Source organism: Fundulus heteroclitus, unplaced genomic scaffold (assembly GCF_011125445.2).
Source record: "Fundulus heteroclitus isolate FHET01 unplaced genomic scaffold, MU-UCD_Fhet_4.1 scaffold_53, whole genome shotgun sequence".
Taxonomy (NCBI): domain Eukaryota; kingdom Metazoa; phylum Chordata; class Actinopteri; order Cyprinodontiformes; family Fundulidae; genus Fundulus; species Fundulus heteroclitus.
In genome coordinates, this window is record NW_023396956.1 from 1885696 (window position 1) to 1910749 (window position 25054).

The window sequence follows — 25054 nt, forward strand, 5'->3', positions numbered from 1 at the left end:
TCTTCTGCATGTTTCTCTGTCAAACCCTCTTAAAGCTCTCAAGCCCCAACAGAAAGCTGAAAAGGTTCCTCAGAAAATGCCTAAAGAGGAGGAGGAGGTTGTGTTGGGCAGAAAACCTGAAAAAATATCTGAACCGGCACCAGAGAGAGCTGAGGTGGAGGAGAAGTCTCTGGAGAAGGTCCCAGAGGAAACACCGGAGCCTAAACAGCAAGATGTTCCAAAGATGGTCGCTGGAAGAATCCCTGAGGAACCTCCAGAGGAACCTTCAAAGAAGATCCCAGAGAAAACCGCTGCTGAGAAGAAGCTCGTTAAGCCTCCTCAGAAAGAGGAGGAAAAGGAGGCGATCGGTAGGAAGAAGCCTCCTGAGAAGCTCCCTGAGAAGGTTGAAGAAGTGAAGCCAAAGAGAACCTCTGAAGCCCAAAGCGTTTCTGTTAGAACGCCTGAGAAGGTCGGAGTCCAGCGGGAAGCAGAAGAAACTCCTCAGGAAGGTACAGATGACATCAACGCCCACGTTTTCTTTCTTTATGTCCTCTACGGGAAACATCTGGTTAACTTCAGCTTTCAGCCATCGTTAGAACACCTTTAACAGCAGAACGCTGTTAGAACACCTTTAATTAACAGAACGCTGTTAGAACACCTTTAATTAACAGAACGCTGTTAGAACACCTTTTAACAGAACGCTGTTAGAACACCTTTAATTAACAGAACACTGTTAGAACACCTTTATTAACAGAACGCTGTTAGAACACCTTTTAACAGAACGCTGTTAGAACACCTTTATTAACAGAACGCTGTTAGAACACCTTTAACAGCAGAACGATGTTAGAACACCTTTATTAACAGAACGCTGTTAGAACACCTTTTATTTACAGAACGCTGTTAGAACACCTTTATTTAACAGAACGCTGTTAGAACACCTTTATTAACAGAACGCTGTTAGAACACCTTTAACAGCAGAACGCTGTTAGAACACCTTTAATTAACAGAACGCTGTTAGAACACCTTTTATTAACAGAACGCTGTTAGAACACCTTTATTAACCGAACGCTGTTAGAACACCTTTTAGCAGCAGAACTTCCTGGTTCTGTGTGGGATCAGTGAATTAAATGTAAAAATGTAACGCAGTAAATTCAGCGATGTTGGGTCGTTTTTCCTGACCTCAGTTTACTCATGAATTATTAAAACTGAACCCAGAGTTTTATACAATTTTTTTTTTATTTCTTCAAGCTGTCGTCTGGCTTTTTGTGAAAGAATTAGGTGTGTTTAATATTTTACCAAAAAAAAAAAACGCTATATTTAAACAGTATAGCTCACTTTGTTATTCTTCTTAATATCCCCCGTCTGTTCTAGCACCACTTTTTCCAAAACTAACGTTTAAAATGTTTCTGTAGAACCGTAGTTCTCAGCCAGCGCAGATGAGACGTTATCGTGAAAAATTATGTGGATGTGGAGAAAAAATTTGTTACTTTATTATCTCACAAGGAAAACTTTGGCTCCGTTTGGTATTTCTACTGAAGAAGACCTTAAATATGTCACCAATGTTGTTTACCGGTGGATTAAAGAGTCGCTCTCCCTGTGTAATGTAACTCTACACAAGGTCTAATAATGCATATAAGTTTGTGCTGTTTTCAATAGTTTTTCATAATTTTTTTAATAATGACACGAACGTGGAACAACCAGGAAAACCAGCCAGAAAGATGTAGAACAAGTGGAGTCAGGGCAAAAAAAATTTAAATAAATCCAAAACAAAGTAAAGAAAAGAAAAGTGAGAGCGACCTCCACCAGTAGAAATGTTGCATAAAAAAAATCTATCATAAAATCCTAATTCTTTCACAGAGTCGACGCCTTGAGGAACTCAAAAAAGTTTGTCCCATTTTTAAAAAGAAAGTCTTCAATTTTAAATTTGGTGATAAACCTAAACAGAACACTTGAAGTTAGAGAATTTTTCCTTTATTTGAGCAGGTAAATAAGAGTATTTGCCAATAGAATGAATATTTATACCCATAAAAAAGGATAATTAGATCCCCTGCACCCTAAATAAGATGATGCAGATGAATTGTTCCTATTTAAGTGCATAAATCTTGTTCCATTAGGAAGTAGTCTTATTTACCTGCTCAAATAAAGGAAGAATATACAAATTTCTAGACAATTTTACTTATTTTTAGTTCCCTTGTTGCACTGCGGAAGTCCAATAAAGGACGTCTTATCAGTGGTTGGGTGTAATAAACCCAGAGATAATTATTAAAAAGGCCCTTTTTAACCCAAATGACTGAATCCTCCAGATTCAGCCTTTCCCGTCTGTCCCGAGTCTTTAACAACTTTCTAACCACGTTTAGACATCAGTAGCCATCTTCCACCTTTTTATCCTTCACTTTTAAACCTGAGTTTTTACACCTTATTTTATATGAAATTTATTTTCTATACCTCAACAAAAAACAAAATCACCCCACATGTCATGAAAAATCTTCCACCTCCTCTTAAGTTCTTGTTTCTGTGTGTTTTCTGATCTCTGTTGGATCTTTTCTGTGTTTGTTTCTAACTTTCTTAACTTTATTTCTTCATAATCTTCTTGGACCTAAAACAAAACTGAATAAAAAAAGAGCCTGTAGTGCAGAAGACGGAGAAGATTCGTCCTAGAGATCAGGAGAAGAAACTCTTTGTTCCTGGTGAAAAAGGTACGGGCCGTCTGAAAAGGCGATGGATTACTGTGAGCGCTCCTGATGATAAAACCCAAGCCGCTGGATTATCATCAGCCTCTCTGTTAATCCTCTAACTCAGTGTGTTTGTGTTTTATTCTCACCTCTTGGCGTCGCCTCATGACGCCTCCTCTTCAACATCTCTTAAAACCAACGAGAAGACGCTCAGAGGAGACGGGAAGAAGAGAGAGGATCTGTTTCTGGCTCTGCAGGGAGGAGAGAAAACGCTGAGATTAAACAGAAAGTTGAAGCAAAAACTGTAGCTGCAGTCCCAGAATATCACCCTGAGGTCGCTGCAGAGACGGAAGACGAGTCTGAGGAGTTTTGGGTCGAAGAAACACGAAGCGAAGCGAGGGAGAAGGAAGGCAAACCTGAGGAACCGGGTTCAGTTAAAGAGTTGGCAAGAGAAGTCATCAGCAAAACGGGTAAAACGTCAGAGAAATCTGAGGTTATCAGTCTGAAATCTGAGGTTATCAGTCTGAAACCTGAGAAAATCTCAGGAAAACCCAGCAGAGCAGGAATCAAACCCACTTCAGGAGGAGAAAGTCACCCAGAAGTGAAAATGACGGCCAAAGAAGAGAGCAGAAAACCAGAAACTGAAGCGGTTCTGCCTGAAGCGGTTCTGCCTGAAGCGGCGGCTGAGCCAGATTTGACCCGTTTAGAGAAACGGGTCCGATCTGCACAGCTGCTAGATGTGAAACAGGAGGACCGCTCAGTAACAGCAGAACCGGAGACCTCAGCGTCAGCCACAGACCAGAAGTTCAGGACGGACGGCCAGTTTGAAGCAGAACGTCTGAAACCTGAAGGCGTTCCTCCTCAGAGAGCCGGACTCCAGGATCAGACGAAGCCTTCGCTCTCTTTGAAACCAGCGGCAGAGAGAAAGGTTTCCACAGCAGCTGGAGGTACCATCATCATCTCCATGCTTATTGCAGGGTTTTCTGCTGTGTAATACCATCCGCCACCAACAGGGGTCACCATTTCACCTCCACCCTTATCTTTAACGTCATAAACACACTTTTTAAACTCTTTCTAAACTTGTTTTGTCTCCTGTCTTCTTCAACCTGCTGCTGTTTTTATCTTTTTTTCATCAATTTACTTCTTTCTCAATCTTTTATTTTCTTTTTTTATCTCCTAAATGTTCCAACCTTTAACTTAATCTGATTATTCTTTTAAGAAACTGAAGACAAACTCAAGAAGCTTCCAACCAAACCTCGCTCTGCTTTACCTGCTGAAGCTGAGACAAAAGGAAAGAAAGTGGAGAAAGGTAGAAAACCAGACCTTTTGTCTTTATTTAACTTCTTATTAAATCTTAATTTGTGTCTGTGCTGTTCGTTCCTAACCTCTTGGCGCCGCTTCATGGCGCTTTCTCTTTACAACTGTTCACATTTTTCAACCCTCAGCGCCATTCGTGGCTCTCGTAGCGGATGAGAAAAGAGCGTCCTCTGCAGAACCCAAAGGTCCGACGCTCCACAGAGATAAAGACCACAAGATTATTAAATCTGAGACACAAGAAAATCTTTTACAGACGATCAAAGAACCCGAGGAAATATCTGTTACTGAGGGTTTAAAGAAAACAGGCTCTAAAACTAAAATATTCCCTAAAACTGAGGAGGAGAAGATCAAGGTGGCCGTTCAGGATAAAAATAATGAATATAAACCAGATAAAATTGTTCCTGAAGACATAAAAGAACCAAAAGATGCTGCTGAAAGTGAAAAAACAGCAACTCCTGAGGGATTAATTAAAGACAAACCAGAATTATCGGTCAGTGAAACTGTTTTATCTGAGATGGAGGCTCCAGAAAAAGCTCTTCAGGAAGGCTGTCAGCAAATTAATAAAGATCTAGAGCCTGAAGATACAGCAACAGACTCTAAAATTCATGCAACCGAGTCACATGAGCTCGTTGACAGAAAAGCTTCAGTAGAAGCCGCTGAGATTAGGACCATAGGTTTAAAGAAAGGAGCTGCAGAGGATCCAGAGGTGCAGCCAGCAGCTGGAGACGTTGCTTCATTTCAGGACGAAGACGCTCGAGTCGAGTCGAACGCAAAGAGGAAAGTCAGAGTTTCCTCTGGAAGGCGCCAAGTGATCCCAGACGAAGACTTCCTGGTTCCTGAGGAAGCTGAAGAGAAAGCAACAGCTTCCACCAAGATGAGAAGACAAAGGTTTGCTAAAAGTAAGGAAGCGTCAAAGATCACAGTGGAGGATAAAACTGAAGAGATGCTCAGAAAACCAGAAACATTTCAGGGATTTACTGATGAGAAATCACAACATGCAGCTGCTCCACGAGACCGGACGACTATCAGAGATGAAACCGTCAAGGTTTGTCCTCTTAAGGAGGTTAAAACTGCGCTGGAAGAGGAACGTTTAGAAGAATTAACGGCTGCTAGTGGAACAGACGGTGCAGCGAAGGAATCATCAAAGATGAGAGAAGAAACATTTAAGAAAATTAAAGATACCGGGGATGATCAGGTACCATTAAAACCAGTTTTAACTAAGAAAAAGCTGCCCGTAAACGAGAAAATCTCTGACATAGGTCAACGAAAAGAAGCGGTCCCAAGACGACCCACAGAACCAGAACCAGAACCTGAAAATCTGTCTGAAACCTTAGAGACTGTAACCGATGGTCAGGGAGTTCCTCCAAAGGAACCGATCTCCTCAAAGTCTGTGAGACCTACAGATGTGTTAGAGAAGGAAATCCAATTAAAACCTGTTAAAACAAAGAAAATGACAAAGGATGATGAAGCAGCAGCTGAAGAAACTTTAACCACAGAGAGAAGCAGCAAACCTCTGGGGTTAATAGTTAAACCAGAGCAGGTTAACATCAGCACAGTCACAGATAAAATGATTAAAGTTTCTCCTCTAAAAGAGAAGAAAGCAACACAAGAACAAGCAGAAAGAAAAGTTTCCCTGATGAACGCAGAGGAAACGTTTAAAGACACAGAAAAACTGCCAGAAATGAGAAAATCCGACCTTTCAGCCATCGAGGAAGTGAGTGAGGCAGATGTTTCTCCAAAAGATCCGCTTTTCTCCAAATCTGCTAAATCTACAGATGCTTTAGACCCAATAAAAGCAGCTGTAGGTGATGATAAAGCCAGAAAACCGCTCACTGGAGCCAAAATGGCCGACAGTGATGAGGAAATGTCCACATCAGAGCAAATGAACAAACATCAGGAGCGGATCAGGGACCAGATAAACCTCAGAACAGTAAAAGATCAAACTCACAAGCTTGTTCCTCTGAAAACAAAGGAAACATCAGAAGGAGCTTTAAAAAGGGGTGAGACTGAGAAGCAAAGGGTCTCCAAAGACAAGCAGATCCCGTCAGAAACCACCTTCCACCTGGACAAAGCTCCTCGGCTTCCCTCTGATAGAGATGGAGCGTCTGCTGCACCCATGGAGCATGAAGGGTCTGCAGGAATCAGAGGAGCTGGGTTAGCAACGGCTGGAGATGATGGTTCTCCAAGGGAACCAGCGAAGCTAGGAGACCAAACTGGAGAGGCAGTCGACCAGAAAGTCCAAGCAAAGTTGGCCAGAGATGAAGATAAACCCCAAACTGATAGACAAGCAAAATCTGCAGATGAGATGTTAGCCAGGGAGAGAGCTCAGGGGTCGGTCATTGAACGAGACCAGATAGACATCAGAACAGTAAAAGATAAAACTCAGAAGGTTGTTCCTCTGAAAACCAAAGAATCAACAGAAGGAGCGTTAAAAACGAAAACATCTGAGACTGAGACGTTAGTTGGAGATAGAAATAAAACTCAAACTGATAGAAGAGCAAAAGCTGCAGATATTTTGGACCAACGTTTCCCGTTAAAAGCAGCTGTAGGTGAGGATAGAACCAGGAAACCACCGCTCACTGGAGCCAAAATGGCCGACGGTGCTGAAGAAATGCCTCCATCAGAGCAACAGGAACCAGAACCAGTTCCATCTCGGTTAGAGAAGCACAAAAGATCCAGAGCTGAAGAAGTGGAGAAAGAGCCGAGGAAGACACCAGAGGTTCCTGGTGGACGGGAGGAACCTGAAACCCAACAGGAACCAGAACCTCCTGAAAGAGATCTAAGGGTCTTTGACGAACCAAAGGAAAGTGAAGTTCTGGGAATGATTTCTAGAGACAAACAGCTGACAGATGCAGGAAATGGTGAAGAAGTTCCTGAAATCGACACAAGCACCAGAACTCGGCCAGCTGGAGATATAAAAAACACAGAAGCTGAACTGAAAGGACAAATAAAGGAGCAGATTTCCCTCAAACGAGACGTCGGTTCAAGAAAAACGTCAAAGCCTCTGAGAGAAAAAGGCTCAAAGATTCCCACGAAGGAGTCCAGGAGCGCTGTTTTCATGCAGGAATATGGAAGCGTTACTGCGGCTGAAGGAGCAGAAACAGCAGTGAAGGTTTCTGTGGCCCCGGTGATGGAGGTGGCATCCCAAACATGTCGTACCGCCGCAGATGGCGATGACGTCTCCGCTCTGAAGATGGAGCGATCTGAAGAGTTAGTGGAAGCAGACAGCCTGCCTGGAAGACCAGCGCCTGGCCCGTTAAAATCCCCACAACTAGAAAAGGTTAACGTGGAGCAGCCAACCGACGCATCAAAACGCCAGCAGCTGCACAAACATGGAGGACTTCCTCCACGAGACGCTCGGTCCAGGACGGTGAGAGTAAAACAGGAAGCAGGAGAAACGAGTCCGTTTGCTCCACCAACCGTCCAGCTGCAGAAAACAGGCTCAGCTGCAGCCGTGATGGAGGTGGCTTCTGGAAAACATCTCACCGCTGACGTTGGAGGCTTTAAGTCGGGCCGATTCCAGACGTCCACGGCTCCCGACAACCTGGAGACAAACGCTGAATCGTCTCCAGAGAAGACGTTTGACCCAGCAGCTCCGCAGGCTGCAGAGACGACAGAGGAGGACTCTCAGGAGGACGACCTCACAAGGCGGGGGTCAAAACGTAGAGAAAAGACGCCGACCGAAAGCTTTCCGTCTAAAACAGACACGGTTAGAGATCGTTTCCCTGGCGTTTCCCAAACCGTGAAGCAGGAAACGGAGCAGAAAGCTTCAAGGACGCTTGTGGAGCACGTAGCATCCGGGCAGGAGACAGGAGATACCCCACAGAGGCTTAGCCGCCCTGGTTATCAGGTCCAGGTCGTCACATCAGGAGAAACCAGCGCCTACACGTCAGATGAAGCTGCCGTTCTGATGGAAACGTCACAAAAGGATCAAACGCAGACGTTAAATCGAGCTGAGGGGATCACAGTGTGGGAACCAGAGGCTGAAAGGAGCCGAGCCTCGATAGCTGGAGGCCAGGATCCACCAGACAAACCAGACCTTCCTTCTCCAGCTGCTGCCTTTACAGGAGATAAAGCCGCTGTGGGTCCAGCCAGAGAGAGAAAGCTCCCTCTGACGTCTGGACCCGACGTGACGCTGGCAGAACCGGGCGGCGCTGAAGGCAGGAGAGTAGATCTGGGAGAGACATCAGGGCCGCTGATTAACGGGCCGAGCCACGGCCAGCCTCGCTTTGAGCCCTCAGTAACAGATAAACCTGAAGCCAGCACCAGCGGCTGGCCCTCAGAACACACCAGAACCGCAGCACACACACACCACACCACTCCAGAAACACCTGAAAGCAGAACCGAGGCAGAACGCCGGGAGAGGCGGTCTGCCACGGAGACCAGGGGTCTGACTGCGGAACCAGGAGGGAAGGAAAACCTCTCTCTTCAGGAGGTTTCCAGAGGTAGACCAGTTTCTGATCTGAGCACCAAACATCTCCTCCCTGTGGGGAACCTCCACATCCATCCCATCCAGGAGGACCTCCATCTCACCTCACCCATTCTGTTCGGGCACCAACTGTGTTTACTCCTCATTGTGACGAGCACAACCCCCCGCAGATTGTTCCCCTCGCACCGTTTCCCTAACGCTGCCGTGTCTTTAGGACCAGAGACCTTCACCGCCGGCCAGGCGAAGGTCTCTGGTCCTCCAGCTGCCGGTTTCTGTTTGTCGTCTCTGTCTCGGCTCAGTCTGAATGTTTGTCCGATTGTTGTCTTATTTATCTTTAAGTTCCCGCGAAGGAAAAGGAGCTGCCACCAGAACCCAAGGAAGTTAAGCCGACTCCTCCTCCAGAAGGTACCCAGCTTTGTTATCACTGAAGGCATTCGTGGCTGAATGTCCTAATCTTTGAAACTTTATCCAGAACACCGAGGTCAGACGACTAAATCTGGTCTCTGAGTTCAGATAAAGACGTTCGTAAGAACTTTCCGTACATTTTCATCTTTTCTTTGTTCCTAAAGAAATCAAACCAAAGGCTGCAGAAGCTCCCAAAAGACCTGAAGTCCCTGAGAAGAAAATCGCTGCCCCAGAGCAAACGAAGCCAGGTATTCAGACAGTTTTATGGTTGAGAAACTGTGTTCAGGTGTTTGCAAGCATCCAGTTAATCTGATGTTGCTCTTAAAGTGGCCAAGCCTGCTGTGAAGGCTGAAGAACCGACTAAGGTGGCACCAGAAGAAGAAAAACCAGCTCTGAAAGGTAGAAGACCTTGCAGAGAAGCATCCTCTTTAATCTTCTCAGTTATCAGACCTTATTCTATCAGCAGATGTCTTTAATCTTCTCAGTTATCAGACCTTATTCTATCAGCAGATGTCTTTAATCTTCTCAGTTATCAGACTTTATTCTAGCAGCAGAAGTCTTTACTAATCTGGGTCACCTTGACCTTTTTCTCCGTGATGCAACCTCTTCATGACGTGTCATCTTCACTCTTCCTGTTACTTCTTTTAATGTCCGCTAATAAAATGTTTCTTGCGATCTTCATGGTAGGCGGCTTACGTTGTTGTCCATAGCTGAAAGCTAACAACTTTCTTCACTATCGTTCTGCATTAGATGAAACCAAGGGTCCGGTCCAGGCACCAGGAGGAGTCAAGAAAGGTAAGAGTCTACCTCAGATCGACCCCCGAACACACTGTTGGGCACCAAAGAAAACCATCACTTATTGCTCACTACAGAAATTACCTTAAAAATTATTCTACTTTTACTTTAATATCCACTATATTGAAAATAAACATCTTAACTCATAATATATTTGATATTTAAGGAAATGGACCCTGATCCATTGCAGTAGTAGTTCAATTTCTTTGCTCCGTTGCAGCATCTGACTCACAAAGCAAATAGCACGTAAGACAAGCCAGCACGCTCAGACTCAGCATGAGTGAACAATTTGCAGTTTTTTGCATCAGATTGCAGTTTTTCTTGCTTCATAATCGGTTAGGAAACAAGTTCAGGTTCAGTTCTGAATCAATAAGTGATGGTTTTTATGTACAGCTACCGCATACCTTCCCCATGCACAATAATCAGCCATCAGGAGAAGGTAAAGGTTATATTTACATAATCATGGGCAGTGCCTTCTCTAAATGTGTGCACAGGGCCTAATTTATATATTGGTAATCAGTGTCAGCACAGACAGATGCAAACTTTGGCCTTCAAGTTTTAGCGACCACTAAATCTCCACTATAAAGCCAAGAATGTAAGTGTATAAAAAAATTTAAACTGGAAAAGAATCTTCTTAGCTGTTTTAATGAGTTTAATTACTCTATGGTGCCAAGCAGAAAGTATCCACATCCCCTTAACCTTTTCACATTTTGTCACTTTACAACCACAAACTTGTTTTATCAGGATTTGACAGACGAGCATCAATGGAAAGTGACCGAATAGAATCCTGAGTGTGACCTTCAGAAAATCATATCGGTTTAAATCCAGTTGTCCTGTGAAGGTCTCTGAGGTTTGTTAGAGAACATTAGTAGAGAGGAGCATCATGAAGACTGAGGAACACAGCAGACAGGTCTGGAGGAAAGATGTGAAGACGTTCCAGTACCACAACGATGACGATATCCTGAGCTGGGACTATCTGCCTGAGATCTGTTAGATCCATCGTCTGAAAATGGAAAGATCATGGCACGACCGCAACCCTACCAAGACATGGCTGTCCACCTAAACAGACCCGTCTAGGAGATACGTTGATCAGACATGCAGCAAGAGACCCATTGTGACTTTGGAGGAGATGCATCCAGGACTGAGGTAGAAGAATCTGTTTACAAGACAACTTTTAGTTATGCAGTCCACAAAAATGGGTCAGAAGAATGCCATCATTAAAAGAAAGTCATGGAGACTCATTTGCAGTTTGCCATAAGCCATGAAGAAGACGGTGCTCTGGTAAAAACATTCTGGCATCCATGTAAAACAGTTTGTATAGTAGAAAAGCCCACTTCTCCACTGTGAAACACGGTGGTGGAAGCATCATGTCGTGGGGATGCTTTTGTTTTCCAGCGGAGTCAGAGAAGATGGATGCCGGTAAAAAACCCGTTAGAGGATAAAAAAGACTTGGAACTGGGGTGAAGGCTCGTCGCCCAGCAGGACAACAACCCTAAACTTCCAGCTAGAGCTAAAATAGTTTAGATCAGGGGAGTCCAACATGCGGCCCGGGGGCCATTTGCAGCCCGTGGAATGATTTTACAATTGATTTAACAATTCTACAAATCTCCTCTGCTGGCACTGACATGTTCACAACCATGAGGAAAACCGTCAGCTACAGCAGAAAGTATCTGTCTTTTATTAACTGTGATTTTATTTCATAGTAAACAGGACCACATACGTCCACTGATTAATGAAAAAGCAGAATTGGGCACGTCCATTCATTAAACCTGGCCAAATAAAGCAGATATTGACCCTTATCCCATTGGTTTTGTTGAGAGAGTAATAAAAAAAGAAACCTAAGATATTGTATAGCTGTCTTTTAATAAAGCATCCCGTTAAAAAAATATCAGACCACTTTTGCTGTCACATTAAAAACATTTAGCTTTTTTGAGCGGAGAAATAATTAAAATTTCATGATAACTTTGGCCCCTGATGAAAAAAGTTTGGAGACGCCAGTTTGGTCAAACCATATTCATCTGTTGAATGTCCTAGTCAAAGTCTGGCTTGGAAACGTGCTGGGGGCTAAACATACAAGCCACACTTTTCAGATTTTCTTCTCTGTGGAAAGAAATTGCAAACAGCTTTCTTTTTAACTGACAAGTATGTGTTACATTTGTTTTCTTTGTAATTTCCTTGTAATTTCTGATCAAATGCATTGGAGTTTGTGGTTGTAAGGTGACAAACTGTGAAGTATTATTTGTCTTATCACGTGTCTGTGTGTGTTTGGTATATTTGTTTCTCTATTACGTGTGTGTTGTGTGTTTGAAGAACTGTCAGTCCTGTGTCATTCAGTAATGTCCGACCTTTGCCGCCTCAGAAACTGTTCAGCCAAAAAAGGGTAAAATTCAAGTGGCGGAGGATGGTACGTTTGAGATTCCAACCCTGAAGAAAGCAACCAGAGTCATGAGGGAGGTGGAAGAGGAGCTTGAGGTCGTCACGCTGAAGAAAGTACCTTCAGTTCCCCTCAAAGAGTCTGAGGAGGAAGAAAAGCCTCAGAAAGTCACCAAGACCACCGTGTTCCATGAGGAGGAGATGGTGCGTGAAGAAGAGACTTTTGAGATGTCCATTGCTACCAGAAGGGTTGTTGAGGAAAGAAAACCTCGAGAGAAACCTGAGGAGGTGAAGAAGCCAGATGTTATCAAGCCTAAAGTAGAGGAAGAAAAAGAAGCTCCTAAAGACGCGTGGACACGCCAGAAGCCCGCCCCTAAGGAGGAAAAACCTGAAGACAAGATCTCCCTTAAGAAAACTCCTAAAGTACCAAAAGAAGAGGAAGCTGCCCCACCCAGTGCAGCACCGAAAAAAGTGAAAAGGCTGCCCTTAGCTGAAGAGGAACCAGAAGTGGTCAAGCTCAAACCCTTTGAGAAGCCTGCTAAACCTTCAGAGGAGCCAGAGAAGGGTAAGGAGAGGCCAGATAGAGATACTGTTCCTTTCCAGAAGGGGGAGAGAACCCCCAGAGAGGTGGAACCCAAAGAGCCTGCAAAGAAAACGGAGGAGGCGCCTCCTGAGGTGAAGGAAGCCCAACCTAAGGTACCAAAGCCAGCAGATAAAAAGAAAAGTCCAGAGAAAGCGCCTGAGGAGGTCAAAGCACCAACGAAAGGGAAGAAAATCCCAACAGCTGAACAAGAAATAGAAAGTGTCCAACTGAAGCCCTTCTCCAAACCTTCCAAAGAACCTGAAGCGCCTGAGAAGAAACCAACAGAGGAGAAAGACAGGAAACCAACCGATGACCTGCAGCGACGTCGCACCAGTCCAGAGGAAAAGGCGAAAGAGCCAGAGGCTAAGCCCAAGAAGCCAGAGCTTCCTGAACCTCCTGAGAAGAAGCCAGAGAAGCCAAAGGAGGTGGACACAGTTCCAACAGAGAAGACACCGGTTTCAGCACCTGAGAAGAAACCTGACAAAGCTCCAGAGGAGCCCAAACCCAAACCTCTGGAGGTGAAGAAAGGGATAATACCCAAGGCTAAAGAGGAGAAGGAAGAGGTAGCACTGAAGCCGGTGGAGAAGCTCAAAAAGGTGGAGATGAAAAAGACTCCGTCTCCTAAAGTCGAAAAACTCAAGGAAGCAGAAGCAGTCCCAGCTGAGAGGAGGCCAAGTGTGGAAAAACTTAAAAAGGTACCGAAACCCATCTCACCCAAAGACTCTATAGAGGCTGTAACTCTTAAAAAGGTTCCAAAGAAACCATCCCCGGAGGAGGCGAAGGCTGCCGAGGCGGAGCCTGACAAGAAGAAAGTTCCCGCCGCGAAGGAGATCTCTCCCGGGGCCGTTCAGATGAAGAAGGTGGCCACTCATCCAGAGCAGGAGGTGTTTGAAGAGGAGTTTACGGCAGAGGAAGAGGCTGCGCTGGAAGCAGAGGAGGCCTGGGGCTGGGAGCTGGTTCCACGGGACAGTTATGGCTCAGAGGACTGGGAAGGTGAACCAGAAGAAGGTGCTCTGGAGGTTCCTGGGGTAACCCGGAGAGGTGAGAAGGTGGTACCCCAACATGTTGGGTGGTGACCAAGACAACCCCTCCATTCATGCCTGAAATAATCTCCATCCATTCCCACCATGCTTCCATCTAAATCCTTCTCACGGGTCATTTTGTTCTGCTTCCATCCGCCACTGTCAGTGTCCATCACATCCATCTCTTCAGACGCTCTTGTTAAGTCATCTGTGTTTGTCTGTCACCTCCGTATCATCCCATTCTTATTTGCCCAACATGTGTTCGTCCCCCCATCCCATCATCTTTATATTCATGTTGTCTCCTAATGGTGAAATAACGGTGTCTCTGTGAGGATGTTATCCATCATTCATTACTCTGTCTGTCTACTTCATTTCATTACATCGTGTTTTAAAATCCTGTAAAACAAACATTGCGTACGGCCCTCCATTTGCCTGTTCATCAAAAGCAGTAAATTTTTACATTTATGAGCAGCAGAGTAACATGATTGTTTCTGAACAGAGGGGCAGCCGGCAGAGGAAGCAGGACGAGGCAGAGGGAGAGGGCTAAAACGTAAGTGTGCTTCCCTAATGTCCGCACCAGTACTCAAGAACATCATAGGTTGAGACTCACGGTGCTGTCTTTAAATTGTCTTTCAGCCAAGCAGACCCCATCCCCTGGAGAGGGCAGGGGCCGAGGAATGAAACCTGGCGGCAGGGGCCCCACACCCCCAGAGGAACCATTTGCTGGCTTCAAGCTCAAAGCTGTCCCCCTGAAGTTCATCAAGAAGCTGCAGGACATCGTGCTAAAGGAGGCCGAGTCCATCGGCTCCTCTGCCGTGTTTGAGTGTGAAATTTCACCCTCCACAGCCGTCACCTCCTGGATGAAGGACGGCGGTAACCTGCGCGAGAGCCCCAAGCACAAGTTCATCTCTGACGGCAAAGATCGGAAGCTGCACATCATTGATGTCCAGCTGTCCGACACTGGAGAATACACGTGTGTAGCCAAGAACGCTGGAAAGGAGATTTCCTGCACTGCGAAGCTCATAGTTGAAGGTAACCCAGTTGCCTTTGATTAAACATGATAACAATTCAATTCAATTTTATTCACATAGCACCAATTCACAACACAGATCATCTCAAGGCTCTTTCCAAAGTCAGACTCCATCAGATCCTCCAGGTTGGTGAGAAAGTTTCCTCTCTAAGGAAACCCAGCAGGTTGCATCAAGTCTCTCCAAGCAGCATTCACTCCTCCTGAAAGAGCGTAGAGCCACAGTGGACAGTCGTCTGCATTGTTGATGGTTTTGCAGCAATCCCTCATACTGAGCATGCATGAAGCGACAGTGGAGAGGAAAACTCCCCTTTAACAGGGAGGAGAACCTCCAGCAGAACCAGAACCAGGCTCAGTGTGAACGCTCATCTGCCTCCACCCACTGGGGCTTAGAGAAGACAGAGCAGAGACACAGAAAGCACAGAAGCTCATATTGACCCAGGAGTACTTTCTATGTTAGATGGTAATAGAGGATGATCTGCCTCCCCTGATGATGTCACAGCTAACAGAATGCCAGACCAGGTGTACCTTCTATGAAAAGAAAATGACAGAGAACAAAAAGTTAAAAGCTGAAATAACAACAAACAATGCAGATTGGAGAGCAGTAGGAGAACTCAGCAGAGTGAGAAAAAATAGTCTCAGACATTTACTTTAATTTGAAATTCTGTATTTTCACAGAGCTTCCCATAAAATGGATCAAAGAGTTGGAACCGGAGACCTCTGCTATCTTGGGTCAGCCGATATACATGACCTGCGAGCTGAGCAAGGAGAGGGACGTGATCTGGAAGAAGAACGGCGAAGTCCTGAAGAAAAAAGAGGGCAAGATTCAGATCAACGTCATCGGCTTGCAGCACTCTGTGACCATCCAGGGCTCCACCCTAGAGGACGCTGGTACCTACTCCTGTGAAGTGTCTGAACAGGAGGATGTCAAGACCTCCTCAAACGTCACAGTGCTTGGTAAGACAAAGGGGGGTGTCAGGTATACAGATATTAAAATAGAAGAAAAGATAGAAATGTATCTCAGTGACTATGTTGGCCAAATTAGGACTGATCCCCATTCCTCTGTGGCCCTTACCCTGCATTGCAGAGGTATGGTGTCCTTTTATAGGGGCAACAAGGTGTAGTCATCATCTTTCCCTTCACCTGAGGTGTTGGGGTTCTTTTGGATGACTATGATCATTATTCCTTGACCCCTGAAAGAAAAAAGGCACCTACCTTACCACTATGAATGAAAAATATCAAGGTTGGGCCAGGGCAAGGGCAAAAGAGGTATCCTCTAGAATCTAACCATGCGAAGATAGATAAATTAACTTATAGGTCTATTTCAGTTTCTGCGCCAATTCTCACCAAATTGACCACATTGTGAATACTCTGCCAGCCTCTGACTATGAGATATTTAACTCCTACAGAAATTATTAAAGACTGGATAGTAAAACCGCTTAGAGACCAGCACGTGAAACCAAAGGCCACCGCTACATTTAAGTGTGAGCTCTTCAGAGACACTCCCAACTGGAAGTGGCTCAAAGGAGAGGACGAGATCACTCCATCTGATAAAGTTGAGATCAAGAAGGATGGGAAGGAGCTGACGCTGACCATCAAGAACTGCCAGCCAGAAGATGTGGCGCAGTATTCCATGGAGGTGGAAGGACGCGTCTACACCGCCAATCTAACCCTAGGAGGTTGTATTTCCTTCCGCTGTCACCCCTGAACTGGTTTCTACAGGTTAGTATTGAAGGTGTTACATATTTACAAGCAGTAATGCTTATTTCCAGAGCGTGAAGCTGAGATCCTAAAGCCTTTGGCCAGTGTTGAGGTGATAGAGAAGGAAGATGCCAGGTTTGAAACAGAAATATCTGAGGATGATGTTCCAGGGGAATGGAAACTCAAAGGAGAGGTTTTGACCAGATCCCCGGTATGACTTGTTCTCACTAAGTTGCACATAATGTATGTCGGTGTTCACTATTCTTTTAATACTAGTGCAATGTTATCATCAGACGTGCGACATCCAAATGGAGGGTACGGTGCGTAGGCTCACTCTGAAAAACTGCCAGTTGGATCAGGCTGGAGAAGTGTCCTACCAGGCCCTGAACGCCATCACAACTGCAATGCTAACTGTCAAAGGTAAGAGGTGTTCCTGGTCCCCAGCAAAACCACAATGGACCATGATTCTTGGACATTAGCAGTAAAAACAAAGGTTTAAGGTCTGCTGGGAATCCAATAATGCCGACAGGCATACATGAGTGGACCTTAGACCTTTATGAGGGCTGATTAAATATTTGTGCCAGTCTTTGCTGCCAGGTAAGATGAGAAGGATCTCCTATGCTTGTTGTGTGCGTCTAATCGGATTAAACTGTTCATTTTGTTGTGTGTTTTTCGTTCCATCAATGGAAATTGTAAAAATGTCTATCGGTCTGTTTAACGTCAGTGTCCCTTCCTGTCACTCAGTGGTGTTTTGTATTTATTCTTTCCAGCAGTGCCGTGTTCATAGATCTTGTCGTTTAGCTAATATACCAAAGGTTAGAAGATTTCTGGGTTGTTTTCAGAGAAGACTTAGACTGAAACTTCCTGTCAGAAAGTAGAAGAAAACAACAGAACCTCATGCCAGTTGAGCAAGAAGTTGACTACTTGAATCTGATGACTTGAGAAGAGCCCTGCCCATGTCTGCAATCCTTGAAGACCATCCATTGATGTTCTATACTCCATGCTTTTCATTGTCGCAGCAGTCAAAAGGGAGGAAACCAAGTAGGATCCATCCACAGAAACACCAGAAGAAATCTAACAGGCTTTCTGCAGATCCACCAGGAAGAGTCTGAATGTAGATCCCAGTGAAGCGACTGAACTGGGCTCTGGCTGCTGACTGTTGTGTTGTTGTTGTTGTCGTGTCTTGTTGTGTTGATGTCTTGTCCCTGTGTCCCTCCAACCAGAAATCGAGATGGACTTTGTTGTCCCACTGAAGGACGTCCATGTGCCAGAAAAGAAACAAGCTAAGTTTGAATGCACCATCACAAAGGATGTCGCAAAGGTCTTGTGGTATAAAGGGGCTGACATCGTCACCCCAGACCAAAAGTACGACATCATCGATGATGGAAAGAAGCACATGCTGGTCATAAACTGCTGCGAGTTTGATGACGAGGATGAATATACAATCGAGGTTTTGGGCAAAACGTCCACAGCTAGACTCACGGTTGAGGGTAAGTGCCTGACCTCCATCCCTGGAGATCACAGAAGATCTGCCATTTTGAGTTTATCCAGTGAGAAGGTTCCTCCTCTTGTATGAACGTGTTTTATTAATATGGTTGTAGGAATCAGGCTCAGGTTTGTCTCACCACTAAAGGACCAAACGGTAAAGGAGGGCACTACAGCTCGCTTTGAGCTGGAGCTCTCTCATGAGAACATCCCGGTCACCTGGTACAAGAACGACGTTAAGATCCATCTGAGCAGAACCGTCGTCACTCATGTGGACGGAAAGAAACACATACTAGAAATCAAGGACGTGACTCTAGATGATATCTGCCAAATTAAGGCCGAGGCCAAGGGAATCCCCTCAATGGCCAACTTGACCGTTATAGGTAAACCAAGATTATCCACCTTCACTTTCTCCATGTTTATGTCTGTTGAGGTCCGCAAAAAGACCTCAGTCTGTCTGTCCGGAGACATTATCGTCCTGTGTTGTCTGTGTGTTCCTCCCATCTGTCTCTGTTTATGTTATTTGTTGTCCATTCGCTGCGGAGAGTCATCACAAATGTTCCCATTGCAGAGGGAGATCCCTACTTCACCGTTAAGCTGCAGGACTATACCGCAGTAGAGAAAGACGAAGTGGTTCTAGATTGCGAGCTCAGCAAAGATGTTGATGTCATGTGGTACTACAATGAGGCCGAGATCAAGGCCTCCAAGATGGTGGCTATCAAGGCTGAGGGCAAGCGGAGAACACTAATCATCAAGAAGGTTGGGGACAAAGACAAGGGGCAGTATGTATGTGACTGTGGGACGGACAAAACGACAGCAGAGCTTCACATCGAAGGTAACGGACTCATCTCTGTTGAGGCACCTTCAGCCCCAGGAACCTCACCTCCATCATCTTCTAACCCCACCTCATTTCTTTCTCCATTTAAAGCATCTTTTTTGTCGTCACCTTTCGAGTCACTACACTTTGTGTCTTTGTGCACTGCAAAAGTAAACTTCAAGTTCCTCCAAGTGGTTCAAACCTAGCTTCTGTCTCTTTTGGAGCAAAAGCACCTTTGTTTCATGTGTGCACAATTACTCTAACAAACCATCCCTTCTTCATTTAAAAATAACTCTTACGGGTCTTGATTGCCTGTCTGGCGGTTCCATTGAAAATCAAACGGGTTGGCTTGCTCAAGGGCCCGTTTGTTTTTTTATGGTCCAATCAATATTCTTAAAGCCCGACAAAACAGGCAGGACCTTAACCTGGGATTCCTACAACTAACACCACCATCCGTCTACATTCATCTACTGTCTCTATATCAGTGTCTGCTGCTGTTTTGAACATCTCAAATGAGAGAAATGTGTTCCCTCTCTTGAACGCCAGCTCGCCACATCAAGGTGGTTCGGCCCATGTATGGTGCCGAGGTCTTAGAAGGAGAGACGGCACGGTTTGAGGTCGAGCTGAGCGAAGACGACGTCCACGGCCAGTGGAGACTTAACGGCGAAGTCCTCAGTCCATCTGCTGTATGTTCCATTAAAGTCTGATGTTATTCCATTCTGTTTTAGTTCAGTATTTAACTGCGATGTTTTAGAAGGATGTCTGGTTGAAAGAATGCTTCCATCAGCTCCCAAACGACCGTGAATTACGCGCTACCTGATCACTTTTCATTGAGAGTTCATGTTTTTGGTGACACGCTGAAGTTTGTTGGCCGCCTGCAGGACATCGAGATTGTGGAAGATGGCGCCAAACATACTCTGGTTTTGTACAACTGCAAAGTGCCCCAAACAGGCGAACTTGTGTTCACCGCCGCCAACGCCAAGTGCTCTGCTAACCTGAAAGTAAAGGGTGAGCTTCCTCTTCCAAAACTGTCACAAAGTAAAAGCTGACGCTTTTCTTTTGTCTTTTTTGGGCCCTGCAAATCCAAATAAATACAAAATACCATAGATGTAATAGTGATTTACAGTTTGGGGTAAATACTATTACTCTGTATAGAGGGCAAACCCTCCATCAGTGTGGACGGATGCTAACTAGCCTGACTTGAACCCTCCTCTTGCGACTCAAGGTTAACTCGTTCTGTCTGAACCAACAGAGCTTCCCGTCTCATTCGTCACACCGCTGGCCGACGTTCAGGTGTACGAAAAAGACGATGCTAAGTTTGAGCTGGAAATTTCACGTGAGCCAAAAAGCTTCCGTTGGCTCAAAGGAACTCAGGAATTATCCAGCGATGATAAGTTTGAAACCCAAGTGGACGGAAAACGACACACGCTTGTCGTAAAGTCCGCCCGATACGAAGATGAAGCCAAGTACATGTTTGAAGCCGAGGATAAGAGGACGTCTGGAAAGCTGATTATTAAAGGTAAAATGACTAGGCGCCTCTCCGACTTATCACACAGGAATGTTTTGTGGACACAAGTCACTGCCAAGTGTTTGTCAAAAGCCTTTAGACAATAAAAAAACACTAACAGCCGATATAAACTCACAATATTCTCTCTTTGCTGCAATTATGAAGAATAAAACTCCAACAGAGAATATTTCATTGATCCAGCAAACAATGGTGTTGAATCTCAAGAAGTGCTGATGGGAGTAAATCCCTGATTCCACGCAATGGTTGTGATTACAACCACATCGATATAGTCGTTCGTTTAAGTAATTTGGTTCAAAAGTGAACTTGTATATTCTGTGCAGTAGATTTGTTACTTACAGAAACACATTTCAACTGTTTACTGCCGATGCTGGCTTACTGCTAATGACCTGAAATTGGAATATAACTTAAGACCAAAATAATTATTTTTAGTGAAGAAAGTTAGCCAGCAGAGAGTCACTGGACATCCTCCACAAGGACGGCTAAGGCACAAGAATCTTTGTGGTACCCAAGCATGTTAACGGAAAGTTGAGTAGTAGGAAAACGTGTGGTAGCAACAGTTGCACAACCAACAGAGACTAACGTAGTTTTAGGAAGATTGTGAAGCAAAGCCTGTTTATTTTAGGGGCGATTCACAAGTAATGAACAGCTTCAAGAACCACCACCCAAAGCTGGATCCTGGACATAGTCTTTAACTGCCCCTTTCCTTGTGATAGCCAGCCCAGAACCACAGGCAACACCAGAAGAGTCTCTGCTGGTCCAAGGAGTAAAATAACTGGACTGTTGCCCTATGGTCCTCTTTTTGGGCAAAAAAACATAAATACATTCTTTTAATTTTCAAATCAAGGAACCAAAGTCTGGATGGAAAGTGGAAAGCCACAAAATCCAAGTCTCTTTAGGTCTAGTCAGCGGTTCCTACAGCCAGTAATGAGTTGGGGAGCTGCTATATGCTGGTGTTGGTCTACTGCACCTGCCCACACTGCCAGAACTATCCACACCTGCTTTGGTGACCATAGTGTCACTACGCTCTATCTGGACCGCAACCTGGCCTGACCCAAACCCCGTGGAGAGTCCTTGGAGATTTATCAAGATAAAGATGAGAGACACCAGAACCGACGATACAGACGAGCTGAAGGACGCTGCTAAGGCAACATGTAGCTTTCTGCATAGCCTCAACATTTGGTAGTATGATGAGTTTTACAACTATAGCAAACAGTTGATTTTTTTATGATTTCAGTTCATTTTGACATGGTGGTTATGTCGACATTGGCATTAAGACTAAAACTTTACCTTTACCATGTCAGATGTCCAATTTCTTGACTAACTCCAGTCATAAATGTCTTAAAATGGCCAAATGTCCTTCCATCTCTTAAGTAGATGAATGGTTGCCACGAACCATTTGATTTCCTCCTGCTCTGCTGTGACTAGACTGTCGGTAATGTTTGTTAAAGGCTTTGGGCAAACACTTGCACACATCCCTGTGATCACAGCTGGAACAACTTTCTATTTACTTCCCTGTAAATGGGATTTTTTTTCATCAGGTATTCGCCTTGAATTTATCAAGCCGATTAAAGACGTGACCGTGAAGGAAAGAGAAACTGCAGAGTTCAGCGTTGAACTGTCTCACGACAAGATCCCAGTAGTTTGGTACAGAAACGAGGTGCGCTTGCATCCCAGCAAGCTAGTGCACATGTCGGAGGCAGGAAGAGTGCACACGTTGGCCTTCAAGGAGGTCACGATAGACGATACCTCCATGATTAAGGTGGAGGCCATGGGAAAGACGTCAGAGGCTATGCTCACTGTTCTTGGTTAGTATCGACGCTCCAGAAGCAGGATCCTTCAACGACACTGATATATTAAATCCCTTTCTAACTCATCTCTGTGGTTTTAGCTGTTTTGAACGTCTTGTTACGGGTGTCTGCTTGCAGAGGGCGACCTCTACTTCACAGTAAAGCTCCAGAACTACACCGCGGTCGAGAAGGACGAGGTGATCTTGTCCTGCGAGCTGAGCAAGGCCGCCGCCGAGGTCAAGTGGTTCAAAGACGGCGACGAAATCTTTTCGTCCAAGAATGTTCTCTTCCAGTCTGACGGCAGGAAGCGCATGTTGGTCATCAAGAAAGCAGCAAAGAAAGACAGGGGGGCGTACACCTGCGACTGTGGCACCGACAAAACCACAGCAGACCTGAACATCGAAGGTAAAGACCGCCTGCAGCAGTCCAGACCCCGACATTCCTGCAACGATCACTGAAACCTCCACTGCACCTGGACTGATGCTCACCTCCTCTCCATCCTTCATCTTCATGTCCTGAACTTTCACTCTGAGTGTTTTAATCCAACCGTAACCACCACGATTCACAGATTCTTCCGAATAACTCTTAACTCCCATGTCTCATTTTCTGTCTTCCTCTCTTTGCGGCGTCAGTGAGTCGCTCTGATTAAGAGCGGCGCCCCACTGTTGCATGCCTTCGTGTCCGCCGTCTGTCTCCATCGTCTCCACTCAGATTCAGCCTCGCCCTGGTTTCCCTTTTAACGCGTCTCTGAACCTCCACAGAGCGCAATATTAAGGTCGTCCGCCCGCTGTACAGCGTGGAAGTCACAGAGACGGAGACGGCCACGTTTGAGACACAGATATCTGAAGAAGACATCCACGCCACCTGGAAGCTGAAGGGCGAGCCGCTCCACCCGTCTGCTGTAAGACAACACTGACCGACGGTCTGAAGGGAAATTACGCTTCCCCTGCGACAGCACGGAGTTTATGTCTCTTTCTGATTAACATTAGATGCAGTTTTGCTCCTTTCAGTTTTCTTGTGCCCAGTCAACGCTGGGGTCTGAGTGAATGCTGAACTGTGGATGTTTGTTGTCAGGATGTGGAGATTAAGGAGGAAGGGGTACGGCACACTCTGACCCTCTTCAACTGCAGAAAGGACATGGCCGGAAGCGTCGACTTCTCTGCAGCCAATGCAAAATCTTCAGCTCATCTCAGAGTCAAAGGTGACCAAAGATCACAGTCGCCTCCGTAAAACCAGGCGTCGCTCGCGTCCGCTGATGGTTCTGGGAACCGGCTTCTTCTTTTTGCGCATTGAGATTCTTTATGTCCTTATTTGTTGTGTGTCTTTATGTTTGTTTGTTGAGTTTGGCGGATTTTTTTTCGCTGTAGTTTGATCCAGATCCTTTGAAGCCTCCAGAAAACAAGGATACAAAGCCCCCAGAAATAAACCCCTCATTTAGCTCCTTTTTATCTCGACATTTGGTAGGTAACAGCATTTATGTTGGTCCACAGGTGGGTTATCTCCTGAGATGTGGTGTATAACTTTAATAGATAAGCCAATAAAGGGTCGTATCAAGAGGTTGAGAACAAGCAGCTGCTAGAAACATTAGGGCAGAATTATTGAATTAAGTTAGCTTTTGATTACAGACACCATGAAGCCAAGATATTTCACATGGACTTTAGGTTTTGAATTCCTGCTTTTCAAGCTCCAACACCTCCAAAACAAGGATTAAAGAAAATTTGCTGTTAAATGTTTAATTGTGATGAAGATGCATGAGTCTGATGACCAATCGTTATGTAAAAACACACAAAAAAAAACAAGTTCCTTCAAAATGGATGGAAGGGATTCACATCTTCGTCTCTCTACGATGCAGAATATCAGGACTGGACAAGTTTCATAGCGGAGGCTAGAGTTGGATGGCTTCAGACGGCAGTGCAACAACATCCATCATTCATTAAACTGCTACAGAACCACGTAAAGGAAGCGTTACGCTGGGAAACCTCTCCAACATCGTTTCACAAACTTTACCGCGCTGAAAAGAAGCTCTATGTCAGCCTTGTCTACTGGCAGCATCCACTTCTGTGGGGAGGAGGGCATCCAGGATGGTTACAGTGGGAGCGAGGATGGTGGTCAGGCTGATCATCACTCCAGATTTGTTGAGATAAACAAAGCCAAGAGGAAGAGAGGCTCCAGCTCTCCAGTCTCTGCAGCCACGTTCTGCATCAGTGAAATCTCATTTTTAGCTCTCTGATGGCTGAGAAGTTTCCACCTGGGACAGCGATTGGACATAAAACCACTTTCTGTACATATTCCAAAAGCCATGTGTGAGGAAGAAGAGGGCTGCAGCCGCTGCACTGACCTGCCGTCATTCCTGAAGAACGGAGAGTTTAAAAACTCGTTGCTGCTGGACGTCCTGAGACGTGTCTGCAGGAGGAAAATAAAACCTGAGACTGTTTCAGGAAAGAAGGTTAAAAACGGCACAGGAGCATCGTTTTCTTTAGCGTGCTGCAGCTTAGATGCAGGAATGAATCGATGTTAACGGGTGAAATTGGAAATATCTTGGTTTCACGCTGAATCGCAGGAAGTTAAAGTCAGAGGTTTTGGCAGAATCAGAGTTTATTTCAGTTCACGGACACTGATGATGAGTTTTATATTTAAAGTTTACAGGTAATCCGGTAATTTTCTGTTAGTAAAAGCATAAAATGTCGATTTGAGACGTCATAGAGTGAAGTGTGTGATCAGATAAAGACTATAAACACATCAGCTGGCTGTCAGCAACACTGTCAGCCTCTCTTTAGCCGGTTATTGGTGGCTTTAATCCAGGCATGCCAAGAAGCCCGTTGTAAATACTTCAAACTGCTCGTTAATCCAAACGGACATCCTGAAGCTCCGCTTGGCCCGCGTTACCTAAACGTTACGAGCCGGGTTACGTGACCCAGAGCCGTGGACGTTTTGTGTTGGGTAACTCCATTTTCCAGGGAAAATGCAGGCCGGTGATTGACAGGAACAGACCGGTGTCCCCTCATGGTTCTGCAACATGTGGGCCGTCAGCCAATCAGGTCCCTCAGTTATTTTAGACCCCGTATGCCTTATCAAGCACAGGTCCTCAGTGGTTGGCAGGCGGGGGGGCCATGACCCTGCCTCTCACTGGTTTC

The 25054-nt window shown here is 45.2% G+C and overlaps 1 protein-coding gene across 1 annotated transcript in view; it reads left to right on the plus strand.

The window, feature by feature from the left end:
• ttn.2 (titin, tandem duplicate 2) overlaps window positions 1–25054 on the plus strand; it is a 212363-nt gene that overhangs the window by 89931 nt on the left and 97378 nt on the right. Inside the window, 26 exon segments of the mRNA XM_036132592.1 lie at window positions 36–488; window positions 2601–2675; window positions 2858–3598; window positions 3871–3960; window positions 4097–4153; window positions 8737–8802; window positions 8967–9050; window positions 9130–9201; window positions 9553–9597; window positions 11957–13594; window positions 14075–14125; window positions 14212–14607; window positions 15281–15559; window positions 16012–16281; window positions 16375–16514; window positions 16597–16723; window positions 17527–17793; window positions 17905–18171; window positions 18360–18623; window positions 19152–19291; window positions 19487–19613; window positions 19858–20124; window positions 21672–21938; window positions 22059–22325; window positions 22682–22821; window positions 22995–23121. Coding sequence (XP_035988485.1) covers window positions 36–488; window positions 2601–2675; window positions 2858–3598; window positions 3871–3960; window positions 4097–4153; window positions 8737–8802; window positions 8967–9050; window positions 9130–9201; window positions 9553–9597; window positions 11957–13594; window positions 14075–14125; window positions 14212–14607; window positions 15281–15559; window positions 16012–16281; window positions 16375–16514; window positions 16597–16723; window positions 17527–17793; window positions 17905–18171; window positions 18360–18623; window positions 19152–19291; window positions 19487–19613; window positions 19858–20124; window positions 21672–21938; window positions 22059–22325; window positions 22682–22821; window positions 22995–23121 — 6717 coding nt within the window.